Here is an 18170-nt window from a genome sequence, read left to right as displayed (position 1 = left end):
TTCTGTAAGCCTCTTCTACCTTCTAACTCCTTGCTTTCTAAGCCCCAGCTATCTGATAACTTGATTCTGTCCTGAGTCCTCTCCTATAATACTTAGCAGGCCAGGTCTCCCCTAAAACATTCTGTTTTCAAAATGAATTATTCTCTAGGATATTCCACTTCCGGCTATTGTGAAGAGAAAAATGCTTTTAGAAAATGTATGGTTACTTATATATGGCTAATAACATCTTAAGGTTCTCAGAAGTATTCCTATTCTTAAAGTTCTTATCAGAATCTCTAGTTATTTGTTACTCTAATTAAGGCAGAGTAACAAAACATTAAGTGAAAAAATTCAACCAGTCTGGGCCACCATAGAGCCTTGTCTGGAAGCCAGTCTGGAGATTAAAAAAAAAATCCATTAGGACTATTTACATGTTTTCTTCCCTCTATTTTGAAACAATATGGTATTTATGTTATATTATTATTTCTTACTGAGAAATAATAATTGTATCTATTTAGGGGATAAAATGTGAGTTTTTATATGCATATACCTATGGAATGATTAACTCAAGCTAACTAACATATCCATCACCTCATTAACTTATATTTTTGTGGTGTGAACACTTGGATTTACTCAGCAATTTTGAAATAAACGTTATTATTAAATACCACAGTTAACCATGCTGTATAATAGATTTCAAAAACTTATTTCTCCTGTCTGAGATTTTGTACATTTGACTAACTTCACCTCCACCTGCCCTCCACCCCAACCCCCAGCCCTGGTAACCACCATTCTACTCTCTGTTTCTATGAGTTTAACTCTTTCAGACTCTACAGGCAAGTGAAATCATGCAGTATTTGTCTTTCTGTTATTGGCTTATTTAACTTAACAAAATGTCTGCCACGTTTGCCCATGTTGTCTCAAATGGCAGGATTTCCTTCCTTTTTTTCAAGGCTGAATAGTATTCCATTGTGTATAGATACACCACATTTTCTTTATCCCTTCATCCATTAATGGACACTTAGGTTGATTCTATATCTTGGCTATTATGAATGATGCTGAAATGAACATGGCAGTGCAGCTATCTCTTCGATATACCAACTTCAATTTCTTTGGATATATACTCAGCAGTGGGATTGCTTAATCTTACGATAGTTATATTTTTAGTTTTTTGAAGAACTTCCATACTGTTTTCCATAATGGTTGCAGTAATTTACATAATATAGTATTTTAAAAATCTTTTTCTCTACAACAGCTCCTGTGGATCCCAATCCCAATGTATGAATGAAAAGGCAGGAAGTCAGGGGGTGGGGAGTGATTAGTCATTAGTAGGATTATCAAGAGTGTGTGTGTGTGTGTGTGTGTGTGTGTGTGTGTGTGTGTGTGTTATGGATATGGCATTTTATTTCTTGGAGGAGATGCAGATACTCAATAATCACTATTAATTAAGTGATTTTTTTAAGTAGATGATTCTGTTCATAAGAAATTCAAAATCTGGGACCTAGAGTCAATTCCTAAGGTCAGGAGCAAACGTAAAGATCATGCTTACCTGAAGAACTCTTCTGGTTTTTCAAATTTATTATAATCCTTGATTCTTCTAGTACAGCTGTCTCTTGCCTAAAGAAAAGCCAGTGGATTAAACCACAGATTTCATTCTCTGACTCGCTATGAAAAGGATTTTAGGGGATTTCCATCAAGAACCATATAAAACCATATAAATATTACACAAATATAGACTGCAAGCCAGAAAACTATAAATAAATAGAAATTCGAGATCAGCAAAAATATAAACACAAGTATGCAGACCATGCTTGTTATAGTTGAGTTTCAAGCTTATCTCTGAGTCTCCTGGGGACCAAAAAGAAGAAAGAAGCAGCATCCATTAAAGTTATTAGAAATGATAATGCATGTTGTTTTCACCCAGAGAAGCAAAGCTCTTTCTGCAGCTATAGGTTCCAGAAGACATTTTTCAAATGAGTAGCAGAGTTGACAACATCCTTAACTCCAGGACCTCTGGCCAGAACTTAAACTGCTTAGGAGTCCCCAAAAAATTGCACTAAGTGACAAGCTCCCCAGAGGGTGGGAGAGGCTTGTGTTCCATTTACAGAGGCAGTATAAACACATAATTTTCTAAAACCACAACTACTACCTTTACTTCTAAAGAGTTCAGGCTACTTTCACATATTGTGAAATTTCAGGTAAGAGGACCCAAAACAACAAGAAATCTGTGGAGGGAGGAGAATAAAGCACAGGATAACTTAGACTGTGTTTGATTTTCCTTTCTAGAAGCTATCTTCTACAGAAAAACATCTCTTTTCCAAAATTTCCCTTCTTTCAGAATAATAAAGGTATACAATTTTTAGCTATTTTATTGAGGAATACTTGATACAAAAGAAACTGTACATATTTAAAGCATGCAATTTTATATGCTTTCACACATGTATCCAACCATGAAACAGTCCCCACTAGCAAGGTGATGTGCATACCCCTCATCCCCCAAAGTCTCTGCCTGCCCCTTTGTCATCCCTCCCTTCCACCACACTCTACACCTTATCTCCAGCAAACACTGAGCTGCTTCCAATTTTTTAAAGATACAAGATTTTTTAGAAAATGTTTCAAATCAGAAACTAGAGTCTATACTGAACATTATTGTTTTATGTGTGCTCCTTAGTCATCCCCTGGCTCTTCTAAACCAATCATCACCCTTTCTGTCTCTAAAGTGATTGGAAATATTGGAAGTCGAATACCATATCTTCAGTTCTTTCATGACCTGCAGAGTTGGCTATGTCAAGGCTGCATGCACAGCCTATTCAGGAAAAGTGGATGGACTACATTTCCCCTAAGCACATCTCCAGCTTCCCAGGCAATCTGCTGGAGATAAGCTACACATACTCTGAAAATAAATGACTGCATCAGGTACTTCTTAGCCTCTGCTTGGGGAAATACACCAACCTAGCTTCTCAGAGAACAACTCTGGCACTCCGGGAAATATGAAGATTTTCGTCAGTCAACACAGCAAGTGGGAAAGAGGAAGATGGGGCAGGGGAGATTAAAAAATAAAAAGAAAGGAACCACCACCACAGTCTCTGACCTTGAAATGGTTGACCACCAAGGACAAGACATACTACAAATAATGCACATAGGAAGAAGAGCTAAGAACTCTAGAACACAGTGCTCCAGGGGTCCAAAAGAAGGAGAGGTGCTTCTATTTCAGAGTAGCCCAGGCTCCACTATGGAAAGGCTGATGATGACAGGGACTAACACCCACAGTTCCCCAAATGCTCTCCTGTGCCCCATCTCCTGTGATTCCCACAAGAGTGCTGTGAATAAAACAGTGCTATTGGTTTCCCTTAAATGGTGGAAAAACTGAACCTCGTATAGGTCAGGTGACTGCTAAGGAGGGGCAGAGCTGGGGCTGGAAAGTTTTGTCTTTTGATCTCAATGCCATTGCTGTTTCTATGACACCAGACAGCGTTCTCAGGTGGAGGATATCTAGACAACTAGACAACAACTACCTCAGACCCTCCCTTTAAAATCAAGAACATTCCTGAATCAAGAATATCCAAAAGATAAAAATAAATTTTAAAAAATCAAGAACATCATTCTAACAAGGGTCCAGTGGTACATTTGCTAAGGAAGTGCTCTGAGAGCCACCCTTAGGCCTCAGGGACCACACACACTGTGGTCAGGTGTTGATATGGTTTGGCTGTGTCCCCACCCAAATCTCATCTTGAATTGTAGCTCCCATAATCCCCATGTGTCATGGGAGGGACAAGGTGGAGATAACTGAATCATGGGGATGGTTTCCTCCATTCTGTTCTAGTAATAGTGAGTGAGTTCTCACGAGATCTGATGGTTTTATAAGAGGTTTCTCCCTTCGCTGGGCACTGATTCTCTCTCCTGCCACCCTGGGAAGAGGTGCCTTCCACCATAATTGTAAGTTTCCTGAGGCCTCCCCAGCCATGAGAAACTGTGAGTCAATTAAATCTCTTTCCTTTAGAAATTACCCAGTGTTGGCTATTTCTTCATAGCAGCATGAGAACAGATTAATACAGGTGCCATGGCAGAGATCTGTTTCCTCCAGAGCATACACACATTCCAATGGTCATGAGATGAGCCATATTTCAAATGCATTAAAGAGGCTTGCCACTTCACAACCTCCAAATAATCCTATAAGGAAAAGACAGGATAATTACAAGTACTACTATTAATTACACTCAAGTTTCTTGTTGAGTGAGTTTGTATTCTTGAGGATCAGGCTTCCTTAGGTGAAGCATGCTCATGGCCTCACCATCATCATCATGGTAAGTGATAATGCTTGCCATACAGTGGGCTCCAAAAGATGTTTGTGGAATGAACAAATGAGGTCAACAGGCCACACTACGGAACTCTTTAATTATCATGTTAAACATGCTGATGGGAAATTATCTGTCCCTAAATCATGGCAGAAAAATCATAGCCAACTATGAGGCAATCCTTTCCAGTCTGGATAGTTTTAAAGAACTTATACCAATAAGCATGTATTTCTTTCCATTAAGGTCCTTCGAGAGTGGATCTTATTTGTTTCATTTTCTTGGAGAAAATCTGTCCCTGAACTTGAAAAAATAACATTTAAAAGGAAAAAAACAAAGAAACTGAGTTTGCTAAGAGGTTAAGTACAAGGCTCAGCAGACATACTACAACATATGCACATGTGAGCACCACTTATTTCAAAGCTAGCCTGTTAGGGAGCTACAGATATATTCCAGAGATACTGGTTTGGGGCAAAAAATGTGCAGAATGCCTTTTTGGAACTATCTTTATCTTTATAATCAGTTGATGTGATATACAAAAAAAAAAGAAAAAAAAACCCTGTCATACTACTTTACAGTCTTGGCTCGTTTTAACCAAAATTACTCTAGCCAGTTTAACCACCACCCATGAGGCTGACTTAGTGATGAACAACTAACTCTTGGCCAGTCCCTGACATCAAATCCACCTTCTAAGAATAAATACCACTAGGGTAAAAAAATAAAAAATTAAAAAAAATCTTCAGCAGAATGTGCCAAGGTCTCTAAAAACAAATTCCAAAGAGAGACTTCAAAGATATTTTGAGCAATAGCAACATTATTGGAAGATATGTATAACCTCTCAAAGTGGACTCATACACAATTTGCACAAACTGCAATATAAATCCTTAAACAGCCGAAACATACTTGTAGGCAACAATTCCATTATGTTTTGGTCATCTTTACCTTATTCCCCTGGCACAGTGCCTAGTACATAGTAGGGCATGCAGCAAATGCTTTCAAAATTAGATTTCCTATGGGAATAAAGTACAGAATTACCATTAGTCACAGAAGAGCCATTACCCACTAGACTTTTGTCCTAAGGAGAAAATGCTGTCTCGTGTTTCCTCATTGTCAAAGGTGGGTTTTACTGCTTTAGGGGCTCTACCTCAAGACAGTAACTGACAGATCTATTTGGTTTTACTGCCTTCTCTACCTCTACTGGCAAGTAGAAAACTTATCCCTCTGAATGTTGTCTCTTAAAGAAATCTTTATTTTAAAACAACTAAAATCTAAATTGAAGGGATTTCAGAATCTATAAAAAAGCACTAGCATCTACTACACTTTTATAAACTGTGAGCAACTGGCCATCAAGATGACAATAAAAAAATTATACAGGATCTACTTCCATAGAAAAGGTAATGGAATTTCCTTTGAGGATGTGCCCACTATGTATTAAGTATTATGCTGCCCGCAGTCTTCAGGAAATCCTACAAAGGAGGTATTATCATTCTTATTTCTACAGATAAAGAAACTTGAAGCTTTGAGAAGTTAAATACAGATGTATAAGTTTACATATTCCTTAGAGGGCAGAGCTAAGGTTCAAATTCAGGTCTGTTAGAATCCAGGTCTCTCCTTCACCTCTAAACTGTGGAGTTTATTCCAGAAGTCTAAAGCAGAAGGCCCATTGGCCAGCCAAAGGGGGGCCTAAAACAGTGATTTGATAAACATGAATGAATTGCCAAAGTTTAGAAATATGAGGTTTTGCATAAAATACGGATTTGTACCTCCGTTATGTCAAACCTACATCATTCATTTGTCTTTAAAGGCCAGGCAGTTAATGCTTTTGAGTCTGTGACCTTTGCTATTCCCTGCTGCCTCCCCAATACTTTCTTTTAAAGCAAAAACCAAAACTAATGTTCTACCAGTCCTGTCTTACCTGTATATCCCACAGGAATTTAGAATCATACCATTTTGATGAAGTAAGATACAATCACTGAGATCAAATACCCACCCTTTCTGGTGAATTTAAGGCCAAAGGGTCAAGTGACTTGTTCATGGTCACAAGCTGCAGGCCTCGATCCCACATGTCCTCATTCTTGCCTGCTCTGCTACTCAGATTCTCACTGGCAACCAAACATATATATATGATTTAATGGCCTGTGAAGTGGGGTCACACCATTCTTCCACAATTCCCTTTGAAGTGACTATCATGAGCTTGCATTTCTGATGAACATGCTGAAACTGCTAAGACTTCACATCTTTTTTCTTTCATTTGCCGAAAGTCCCCTATAAATAAATCACTCAGCTTCCACATATCCTCTCCTTGGTCTCCCATTCCTGTTCTGCCAGGAGCTGCCAGCAGCAGCTATGGTTGAATACTGAAGGGGAAAAGAAGCTACAAAGGAAGCCCCAGTGGAGCATCTTTGACTTCTAACCCATAGGTCAGGGGATAGGGAAGATGCATACCAGCGGGTGACTCATAGATCACACATACCAGTGGGTGACTCAAGCCACTGCACTACCCTTTGGAGTAGACACAATTTTTATTTCATTTCGGATGTTCGTCAGAGGAAATCAGTTTGAATCATTTTCAATTATGTAAATACTAAAGCATATTTCAACCACATAAGATGGTAAAATTTTCTCCTCCTTCCTCTCAAAGGTACTAAGTTTATCAAATTAAATGATAAAACTTCCTCTCCCAGACTAGGAAAATACACCAAAAATTAGTTTGCCAATTGAAAATTATTTTTAGAGGTGTTTGGAGTATATGCATTATCAAATATAGTTCCTATTTAAAAAAAAAAGCAAAACACAACATTGTACTTATTCCAATGTTTCTATATGTGACTGAAGCCAGAAACTGTATTTGTCAAAATATCATTCTTTTCAGGAAAGTACATCAAATTAATAATGAGTTGTGCCTGAAGAGGTTTTAGAATCTCAAAGTAACCAGGCTCTGTACTTTTCTAACAAACTAATAAAGAATAGACAGCTCTTTATTAAGAAGAATCGACTTTTATTTATACCAAAGTGGTGTTTCTTTGACATTTGTTTTTGTTTCATTTCTGACCTACTTTCTTTCTGACAGTCTTGAATGAATATCCATTCTTATGTCCTTTAACCGTCTTGCAAGGTAGCCAGGCCAACTGGCTTTCCCCTGGACAGTAAATCACTCTGGGACTCTGTGTTCTAATATCAACTCGGCCAGAGATTTGCCACGTGTGCTTTATCAACCTCTCCATCTCTTCTGCTTGACTTCAGACATCTGCAAAGCTGAAAAACAGCTCTGACACAGAACAAAGGGCTTTAAGGTGCTCTGAAAGTGCACAGAGGGCCAAACCATGGCAGCTGTGGATTAGCAGGTTCTCACTTCATTCTGCTGATGCTTGGAGACTGCACAGTGGTTAGAAGAGCAAAGGCTCAGGGGTCAGATGGCCTGGGTTTAGAGCCTAGCTCTGCCACTTATTAACTGTGCAACCTTGGGCAACTCACTTAACCTCTCTGTGCTGCGGCCACCTCAGCTATAAAATGGGACATTGAGAGTTAAACATGATTAGATATTCAAAAGACTTAGTGCAGTGCCTGTCATGCCATAAAACTTAGTAAATACCAGCAATATTTATTATTCTTCCATTTTTGATGCCCTCACTGACATGCCCTGAGTGTGAGTAAAATTTTGTCATTCAGCTTGACTATATTTAGTGCCTTGATTCTTGAAGGAAACAATGTCAGAACCGTTAGTATAATTTCCTAAGATCTAGTCAGACATCTCTAGGGCATAAATTGTTATGTGGGACCAGCCATGAAGTACCGCACTGCAGGTGTTTTGGAAAGTCACGCTAAATCTGAGCAGAGGATGTGAACCCCATGCACCCTGCAGCAAGAGTTCGGCGGGGTGGTTTGCTACTCGCTGTCTTCCTCGACTGATGTCTGGTTCTGACATCCAGAGCATGACACATGACAGATGACAGCAACACGTCTGCACATGCCCACGAGCACACCCGGGTTTTACAAAAGCCAATGTAATTTTTTCAGTAAGTAAAGAAAACAGTGGCACAAGGGGTGTGCAGGATTTCACTTGTTCATTTGCTCTGACATTTTTAGGGAATTTCTTGTGATAGTCCTAAAAGTATTTTACAAACACATGAAAAATGAAATTAGCCATTTTTTCAGGCTTCTACTTCTAATAAAAAAGATGATCATATATGCTTTTGAAGAACAAGCATAAATAAATGTTATTTTATGGCTTAAAGTTACAATGTATAGGCTTTTACTCTTTTCTGAATATGAAGAAAGTTGCCACACATTTTACTTTTATCACTGCTTGCTTTTGATGAAGTCTTTGTAATTGTTACAATAACAACCATACCTTGCATCTTTCTCATATGCAAAAAACACAAATGCTACTCCGCTTGATCTATCTTTATTTACTCATTGTTTAAAATGTATCCATAAACCAAATTAAAAATAAAAAAAAACTTAAAAACTATAAAATCAAAGGACTACTCCTGGGAGCCAGCAAAAAATAAAACAAAAGAGCTCAGATTTTGGACACAGGCCGATTTGTGAGTGAGAAACTTAGTCGCTTCTCTGCTTTGATTTCCTCATCTGTAAAATGATAATAATAATAATAATAATACTTATACTTATACCTTGGAAGGCTGGTGGTACCAGGACAGTCCCCGGGGGAAAACGTGGCCCAGCAAATGATTTCTTAAGAAATAGAAGGAAAGTAAAAAGGAAAGAGGCAAAAAAAGGAGAGAGTAGCAGTGACTCTCTCCCCAAGCTATACAAATTGGGTTATAACTCAGGCCTTCTGCCAAAATTCTGCCTCTCAAATAGAATACTTCACTGTTTTTATTATGTGAATTTTCCATACATAACGAAGTAGGGAGGAAAGTGTAAAGAACCCCCAAGAACCTATCACCAAGCTTCAACAATTACTACCTTTTACCATTCTGATTTCACCTATTCCCCTATACACATACCTTTTTTCTTTTGAAGGAGTATTTTTTTAAAGAAAGTCTTAGGCCTCATGTAAATTCATTAATAAGTGCTTCTAAATAGATAAGGGCTTAAAACTCACATACCACCAACCTCAATAAAATTACCAAAATAATACCTTAGTAATATGTAATAAACAGAGTATGTTTCATTTTTTGCATGTTTTAAAAAAAGGCATTTTTTTAGTTGTTCAAATCGAGTTCCAGCCAAACAAAATACATACCTGGCAATTGGTTTACAAGTCCCGTTTAAGTCTTTTAACTTAACAGTTTCGCATCTCCACTTTTTTTCTTCATAGCATTTATACACCTGAAAAAAAAAAAAAAAAAGTAGGTCACATTGTTTGTAGAACTTCCTACATTCAGGCTTGGCGATCTGTACACTTGTAGTTGTGTTTAGCTATGTTCCTCTGCTCCGGTATTTCCTATAACCTGGTATTCAAGAGTTAAGATGTGGATGTTGATGAAATTCTGTTTCAGCTCATTGAGGAGGGATGTGGTAAGACTGTTTCACCAGGTGTGCTGTTACCTTTTCTATCGATCACATTGGAGGAGCTCAACTAATGTTCAAGCTTATTCCACTTTTAGTGATAATGGAGACGGATCAGTGCGCTCAAAGTGTTATCAGCCTGATATCTCTGTTAGATGCACCAATTTTACCTGATGATTTATCATGCATTACCTTTGTTGTTGCTTAGCGCCCCTTATTTCAATTAGATGCTACAAAACTGTAGGTTTTTTTAAAACTTTCCTAGCACCCTTTCTGCACTTATTAGCTGTAATTCTCATAAGTAAATAGGAAAGCAGGGGTGGATGTGAGATCTCCTGTTTAAATCCACTTTCAGAACAATTACTTGGTGCCCTAACAATCCAGAAGTGACAAATGAGAGATTTTTTTGTTTGTTTACATTGTCTTGTGTCCCTTTAGAATTTTGTCATAAACTCATGGACTTTTATATATTTTTATATATTTCTATCCTTTGATGCCTCAAACTGTCTCATCTTTGCCCTCTGGGGGGGTCCCCTCAGGTTGGCTCTGAATCATTCTGACACCATCCAGCAGTCTCTTGATGGCTTTGCTTTAGAATGTTCAAAAAGAACTTTAAAAAAGTAATCAAGGGGCTGGGCATGGTGGCTCACACTTGTAATCCCAGCACTTTGGGAGGCTGAGGCGGGTGGTTACTTCAAGTCAGGAGTTCGAGACCAGCCTGGCCAACACACCAAAACCCTGTCTCTACTAAAATACAAAAAAAAAAAAATTGCTGGCATGGTGGCTGTGCCTGTAATCCCAACCTATGCGGGAGGCTGAGACATGAAGAATCATTGCGCCATGAGAGGGCCAGGGTTGCGCAGCGAGCCAAGATCACACCATTGGCACTCCAGCCTGGCAACAGCAACAGAAGGAGGAGCCCGTCTCAAAAAAAAAAAAAAAAAGTAATCAAGAAAGTCTTTATATGTTGTTTATCATTTTGATATTCCATTTTCCTTGTTTCACACCAATTACACACAGTGGCTCTTCAATAACATCTACTGGCATGTGTTTGTTTATGTGCTTTACAATATAATTTAAACCAAAAAAATGCAATCCTGTTGAAAATACTAGATGTGACAGGTATGGGAGTCAGGGAGTTCAGTGAAAAGAGCCAGGCTGTGAAGTTAGTCAGACCTGGATCTGAATTCCAGCCCATCACTTACTGACTGTGTAACTTCAGGTTTGTCATTAAATCTTCCTGTGCCTCGGTTTTCTCATCTGTAAATGGGATTGATAACAGTAATACCTGCTGTGCACAACCGCCAGTAAGTACTTTAAAAAGCAACTAAATTCTCTTTTACACTACTCGGTCCTGAATAGAACCTCAAGAAATTGTAGTCACAACTATTATTGTCATTATCTATCTTGCATGCTTCAATTTATCCTTAACTATGTTTATGCTACACATTCCAGTTTGAACATCATCATCTTTAATAGAGAAAGAGAGAAGCCAAATAGTTGAGTAGGTCTGTTTTTCGTCATATTTTAACATTATTCTATCTGCCCCAAGCAATGAGCTTAGCCTTTACTTGTTTTTCTTGTTTTGAGCATAGCTTTAAAGAGCGCTTTCTTGTTGTCTTTAACATTCTTTTCAGCTTCAGCTCAGTCTGAACTTCTGCTTTGCAGATATTTTCTTACCAGTTTACACCACTCTTCTGAATTTGTTCCTTTCATGTGCTTGTCTTTCAATCTTCTATACATGTTCTCTCAATATCCAAGCCCATCAAAAATTCCTTGTTCTTAAAATGGTTCCTGGGCCAGGCGCGATGACTCAGGCCTGTAATCCCAGCACTTTGGGAGGCTGAGGCAGGCAGATCACCCGAGGTTAGGAGTTCGAGACCAGCCTGGCCAACATGGTGAAACTCTCTCTACCAAAAAATACAAAAAGTAGCCAGGCATGGTGTTGGGCACCTGTAGTCCCAGCTCCTCCAGACGCTGAGGCAGGAGAATCGCTTAAACCCAGGAGTTGGAGGTTGCAGTGAGCCGAGATTGCACCACTGCACTCCAGCCTGGGTGACAGAGCGAGACTCTGTCTCAAAAAAAAAAAAAAAAAAAAAAAAAATCTCTCTTTTCCTCATTCCCTCAAAAGATGATTTTGCTTCAGAAATTTTCCTTTCTTTTATTTCTCTATTTCCCTTTCTTGTTTTATTTTTTACGCTCTTTTCAAGTCTCTATATGTTGAAAATCCCTGTTATTTTCCTTTGAAATATATTTTCCTAAAATCACCACTACCATTTGGTTATGCCCAACTTTTCTTTCTTTTGAAGTTGCCAAACAATACTATCATGTTTACTCCCGCCCAAGGTTTTAGTCAATTCTACTTCAATAAAAAATTTTTCTAGGTAGTTAGAACTAAGTTTGGAGTAGTATTTTCATCTCATTGCCTCCTCAATCTGTGGTTTAAAAAACAGAAAGGCTTTTCTGGATTGAAACATCTATGTTTCTATGGAATGAAACATTGATCAGACATTGGATAGAATTAAAGTTCTCATCAATGACTATATCTTTGCTGTGGCAATTTTGATATTTAGCTGAATCTAAGTGTGTGTAGTATCAGAATCCAACAAAATAAGACTCTTATTCACTTGTATATACTAACCTATAATCGTTGTTCAGGCATAATATTTTGGCTCCACTGACAAGAGAACAGGCTGTGTTTTGAAGTTAAGTCATGGCAGTTCACAGTCACAATTTCTACAGGGGCTGGCAAAGGATAAAAGCTTATACCCCAACTCAGTAAGTGGTGGAAACACCTTGCTCTTACACTGTTGAGTTCTCCTGTGAATTCATTGCTACTTAGAGAATCCTAACACAAGAACACAAAAAGAAATTCTAATACAGGCCATAACTAATTATCTTTAAAATGTATTTAGGAGAAAGAATTCAAACCCAAAAAGAAAAAAAAAAAACAAAACAAAACCACCACCAACAAAAAAAACCCTGTATGGCTAAGAATAGTGGGTTAAGATTTGGCTAATAGACAAAAACAAACAGCAACTTAAATTGTCTTGCAGTTTAACCTGTCAACATTTTATTCTTCATGTACCGAATGAGAGGAAATTACATGACAGAAAGACTGTATTTCAAGAAATCAGTTAAGCATACCAAAGTTTTCCCAAAGGCCTTGACATTGACATGAACAAAGTAAAATCTCTAAGTCTAATAAGTATAGCTAAGCTTAGTTACTCCCTACTCAGCTCCAGGCCTTAGGCTAAGAATAGCAATAAATATAAAAATATCCACCAGTTGTCATTCAACTCGTGCACATATGCCAGAATCCCTCGCTTCCTTTCCCTCGCGCTCTGAATCATCAACTAAAATTTCTCTCCCTGCTAAAAGTTTTTTAGCAATTCAAAATAAAATCAGAGGAAAAGTTATTTCTTGGAAAGGTTTAAAAGTGGGTGAGATTCCTGTTTATGTTCTAATCAAGCACAAAGACTAGTTGTTTTGTTTGATAACCATGGTATTTTCTAAAATGAAGCTTTTAGAGAATAAAGCATATCCAGGATAGTTAATCAAACACAGTGACAAAAAAAAAGGACATCTGTTTGGTCCAAAATTATTCTGCTATTAGGTCAATACTGAACTACACATGGACTGTCTTGGGCTTCTTTACCAAACTGAGCAGTAGCCACCCAAAAATCTTCAAAACGGAACCATAGAGACCTCTATTCTTTCTGAAGCTGAAAACCTTGGACCTGAAAATAACTAAGAAGATTTAGAGGTCATGGTTTGATTTAGTGTATGCTATGGAGCCACGATGACAGGGAATCAGAAGCAAGGGGCAAGTTCAAAAAGCTGCAAGCACCAGGAAAAACGGGCTTTGGTCAAAAAGTGTGTTGATTTGTCTTTAATTTTCAGGGTATACTGTGAGATTAACCCTCGTTCCATTGAGCTAAATTTTATCCATCAGCACAACTCAGAGGTCACTAAAAATCATAACTTCCTTTTAAACATTCTTATGATATTTACTAGCAAGCACATTCCAAAAGAACAGTCACTTCCACTATGCAGAAAGAGCTTAATTGCTAAATTTAAAACTGACTACACTTATTCACAAATGAGGGCCTCATCTTCGTTGGTGACCCCGAGGTCTTCCTTCTCTTTTCCTTGACTCAGCAGCTGAGCTCAGCTTCCTCTCTCTGACCTTCCTTTTCCAAATGCTGGAGCACAGCAGGCATTTCTAGGTCAACAAAGGAAACTATTACTGTCTTCCAGGAGAACAGTATCTTCTGTGTATTCGAAGGACTGAACAAGAACAACAAGTCAGAAATTCAGTGTACTAACCTCAGTTCTGACCCTGTCTAGGGCATCAACTGCCTCTTGCCTCTATTCTGTTAGGGGAAAAAACTCCACCATCCACCCCTATTGCTGATTGTCATCAGCCACCTGAATACCTGGCTCAGCAAAGCCTGGCAGAACACCTTCCCCCACCTTCCCTGCCTCGCTGGCTATGGCACTGTCTTCCTACCTGAACCACAGACTCATGAGAATGACCATATCCTCATCCTTTCCATCCCATACCATGCATTCTGCCACCACTTATTTTTTAAAATAGTTTTAATGACATAAAATTCACATATTGTAAAATTCACCCATTTAAAGTGTGCAATTCATGGTTTTTTAATATATTCAGAGTTGTGCAACCATCACCACAATCTAATTTTAGAACACTCCTATCACTCCAGAAAGAAACCCTTTACGTATCAGGAGTCATTTCCCAAATCCTCCCCACCTCCAGCTCTAAGCAACCACTATCTGCTTTCTGTCTCTATGGATTTGCCTATATGGATATTTCACATAAGTATGCGTGGTATCTTATGACTGACTTATTTCACTTAGCAGCATGCTTTCAAAGGTTATCCACATTGTAGTCTTTCTTGCTGAATAACACTCCATTCAGTACTTGATGAACAGTGGGCTGTTTCCACTGCTTGACTGCTATAAATAATGCTGCTATATACAAGTTTTTGTGTGAACCTGTGTTTTTATTTCTCTTGGCCACCACTTATTTTTAGTACCCACTCTGCTCTTTGTCTCTTCTTCTCTGGTCTCAAGTCCTATTTAAAAAGAAAAAGGCTTAGGAAACAGGCATTCACATACCCTGTGAATAGAATGAAAATGGTACTGCTTTTCTGGAGGACAATTCCCCAATATCTATCAAAATTTTAAACACACACACTCTTCAACCTAGAAATTCCATTGCAAGTCCCCTACAAATAACCACTTTACAAGTTTGCAGATCACTATAAGGATGTTCTCTGCAGCACAGTGCATAATAAATGCAGACATTAAGAAAAGAAATTTAAATACTGTTCCATAAGAATCACGGAAAAGCAGTACAGTGAACCACTATTCTGGTGATTAAAATAAAATAAGGTAGAACTATATAATCGTATGAAAGGCTGTTCCATACATTAATTAAATATATCAAATTACAGAAAATACATATATTAAATGAGTTCTCTCAGATAAAAGCAGATATATTGTGTGTGCTTGAATGTCCATATAAAATTTCTGAAAAGATACTTCTTTAAAGATGAGGATTAAAGGTTTTACAGAAAGAGAAAATTACTTTGCATTTCATCTCCTTTTTGTACAACTTGAATTGTTACTATAAGGATACTTTTAGAATTTAAAATGTATATTTTAAAATAATAGAAATACTTCCTGAAGTCCTCTGAAACCCTACTGTGAATCAGTTGGGAAGGGTGTGAGAAAATGAATGCCAAGGAGAGAAGAGACACACCAAAGAGGAGCTAATGATGCTGAAAATGAACATCACCTGTTTCATAATCGACCCCTGGCAACCCTGACTCTAATCTCCAAACGGAAAGCATCATAGAATTCTGACTCCTACGTACATTCTCAGCAAGGCACTATGGTGCTATGGAAGAAAGATGTCAGACAAGCCCAGGCTACTAAGCCAAGCTCTGCCACTTATTAACTATAAAACTTTCATTCAATCCCCTCCTCCAAAATCCTCTTTGCCAGACCATAGAGTAACCCATGCTCTTTCACCACTATTTAGTAACTATACTTGAGATGCCAACTCCTAAGCATGTCCATCAACCCTACAAAACTCAGCTCTAAATAGTACATCTCACGGAAACCTTTCTGAAAACCAGGACTCCTAATCCAAACCTATATACGTGTTTGCACATCCTCTACACAGGAGTGTGCCCTCCTCTTCATACTGGTACTTAGTTTACTGTTATTTCATGCATCTTACCCCTGCCCCTACAAATTCTAAGGGCAGGTACCCAACCAAAAACTATTGGGCACATTGGGTCTAAAACTTGCTGGCATGTGATAAAATATTGCTTGTTGATGTTTGAGCTGTATCCGGAAGGTTATTTTATTAATTATTTACTGATAAAAACTTGACAAAATCATAGATGAATGGTAAATGTGGGTAACAAATGCTCACAGGAGCACTGATCATCATTTTGGGTTTTTGTCAGTTTTTTTCTTTCATTTTTCTCAATGCACATCCACAACTAGTCAAGGTTATTTACACCAACTACACAAACACAAGTGTGTGTATTTCAGGACAGATCAAATTCCCAACAAACTGTGATTCATTCTTCAAGACCCTGCCTCCATGAAGCTTTCCTTATGCCCTCTCCCTCCCCACCCTAGCAGCTGGTCCCTTCCACCTTGTTGCTTCCTTGCTCCTCATTTCATTTAGTCATTATGGTGTAAATATTTGACACCTTCCTTAGGCTGTGAACATCCCAGTCTTACTAATCATTGCATCCATATAACCTTGGATGATCTGTCACACATAGAATGGGACTAAAGAAAAGCTATTTAAACACATGAGTGAGTGAGTCAAGATTAATTTTCACTCTCAGTACAAATTACTGAGAAGCTGTAGAGCCTCCAGCCCTGAGAGTATATCTATCCTACTACCCTAAAATACCAAACCTCTCCTTCCCCAAAGAAAACTGAAGTCTACCTATAATAATCAGAATAACATCCTTAACCCCCCTCCCACCTCCTAACCCATCTTCACATTCCAAAAGGCAAGGGCAACCCTATGGCAGAAAACAATGACATTTTAAATAATTAAATGCAGAATAAATAGCAGCATTTGGGGAAAGTGGGTTCAAGTTCTGGTCCTGCCACTAAACAGCTGGATGATCTTGCATTGGCCACTAAATTCCTCAGGCCCTCAGGCTCTTCATCCATAAAAGAAGGGGTAAAACCTCTATCACTTCCAAGGCCCCCATCAGCTCTAATACTCTAGGAATCTATGAAGAAGAAAATTCATTTCATTTTTTCTTCCTTTCATTTATTCAACAAGTATTACTGTATGTTTGTGGTGGACTACATAGTGATGGACTACGTGTTTATTAAACAAATCCATTTTGGTTTTCTCTTAAGCAGAAATTTCCCAGGTTCACTTGAAAGTAGCTATGGCAGCCAGGCACAGTGGCTCACGCCTGTAATCCTAGCACTTCAGGAGGCTGAGGTGGGTGAATCACTTGAGCCCAGAGTTCAAGACCAGCCTGGGCAACAAGATGAAACCCCATCGCTACAAAAAATGCAAAAATTAGCCAGGTATAGTGGTGCACACCTGTAGTCCCAGCTACTTGGGAGTCTGAGGCAGGAGGATCGATTGAGCCCAGGTGGTCAAGCCTGATCACACCATTGCACTAGAGCCTCGGCAACAGAACAAGACCCTGTCTCAAACAAACAAACAAATAAAAAAACAACTCACAAAGTAGGTATGGCTATGAGTTCTAGCCAATGCAATCTGAGTGGAAGCAATGTGCCCTACCTCCAGCCTGGCCTCCCGCACAATCCATGCTCACTCTCTCCCCTCTCTGCCAGTCAGAGACAGATGATTCAATGAGAATTCCAAGGCCTTCGAAAATGACAAGGCCACTAGATGAAAGATGTCTGGGTCCCTGAATGTCTGCATGGAGCAAAGCCCTCCTTTCTTCCAGCAGGAAATAACCTGTATTAGTCTGTTTCACACTGCTGATAAAGACATATCTGAGACTGGGCAATTTACAAAAGACATTTAACGGACTTACAGTTCCACGTGGTGGGGAGGCTTCACAATCATGGCAGAAGGTGAAAGCACACCTCACACGGCAGCAGACCAGATAAGAGAGCTTGTGCAGGGAAACTCCCCCGTATATAATCATCAGATCCCGTGAGACTCATTCAGCACCACCAGAACAGCACAGGAAAGTCCTGCCCCTATGATTCAACTACCTCCCACTAGGTCCCTCTCACAACACCTGGAAATTCAAGATGAGATGTGGGCAGGGACACAGTCAAACCACATCCTAACCTATGCTAAACCACTGAGATTTGGAGTTCTTTGTTACAGCAGAGAGCCTACTCTGACTTATGTAAGACATATTG

The 18170-nt window shown here is 38.8% G+C and overlaps 1 protein-coding gene across 7 annotated transcripts in view; it reads right to left on the bottom strand.

Annotated features, from left to right (window-relative positions):
* Positions 1-18170, bottom strand: part of CRADD (CARD and death domain containing adaptor protein) — a 254797-nt gene that overhangs the window by 133741 nt on the left and 102886 nt on the right. The window contains exon 3 of one of the 7 annotated variants that reach the window (XM_017868392.1): positions 1534-1596. The exons of the other annotated variants lie outside the window; for them this stretch is intronic. Coding sequence (XP_017723881.1) covers positions 1577-1596 — 20 coding nt within the window. The 3' untranslated portion in view covers positions 1534-1576. Of the gene's footprint in view, positions 1-1533; positions 1597-18170 lie in introns of those variants that run through there. 7 annotated transcript variants of the gene reach the window in all.

This window comes from Rhinopithecus bieti, unplaced genomic scaffold, assembly GCF_001698545.2.
Source record: "Rhinopithecus bieti isolate Rb0 unplaced genomic scaffold, ASM169854v2 scaffold_2453, whole genome shotgun sequence".
In the NCBI taxonomy this organism is placed as follows: Eukaryota; Metazoa; Chordata; class Mammalia; order Primates; family Cercopithecidae; genus Rhinopithecus; species Rhinopithecus bieti.
The sequence above is the reverse complement of the archived record's forward strand: the minus strand, read 5'-3'. Positions and strand labels throughout refer to the sequence as shown.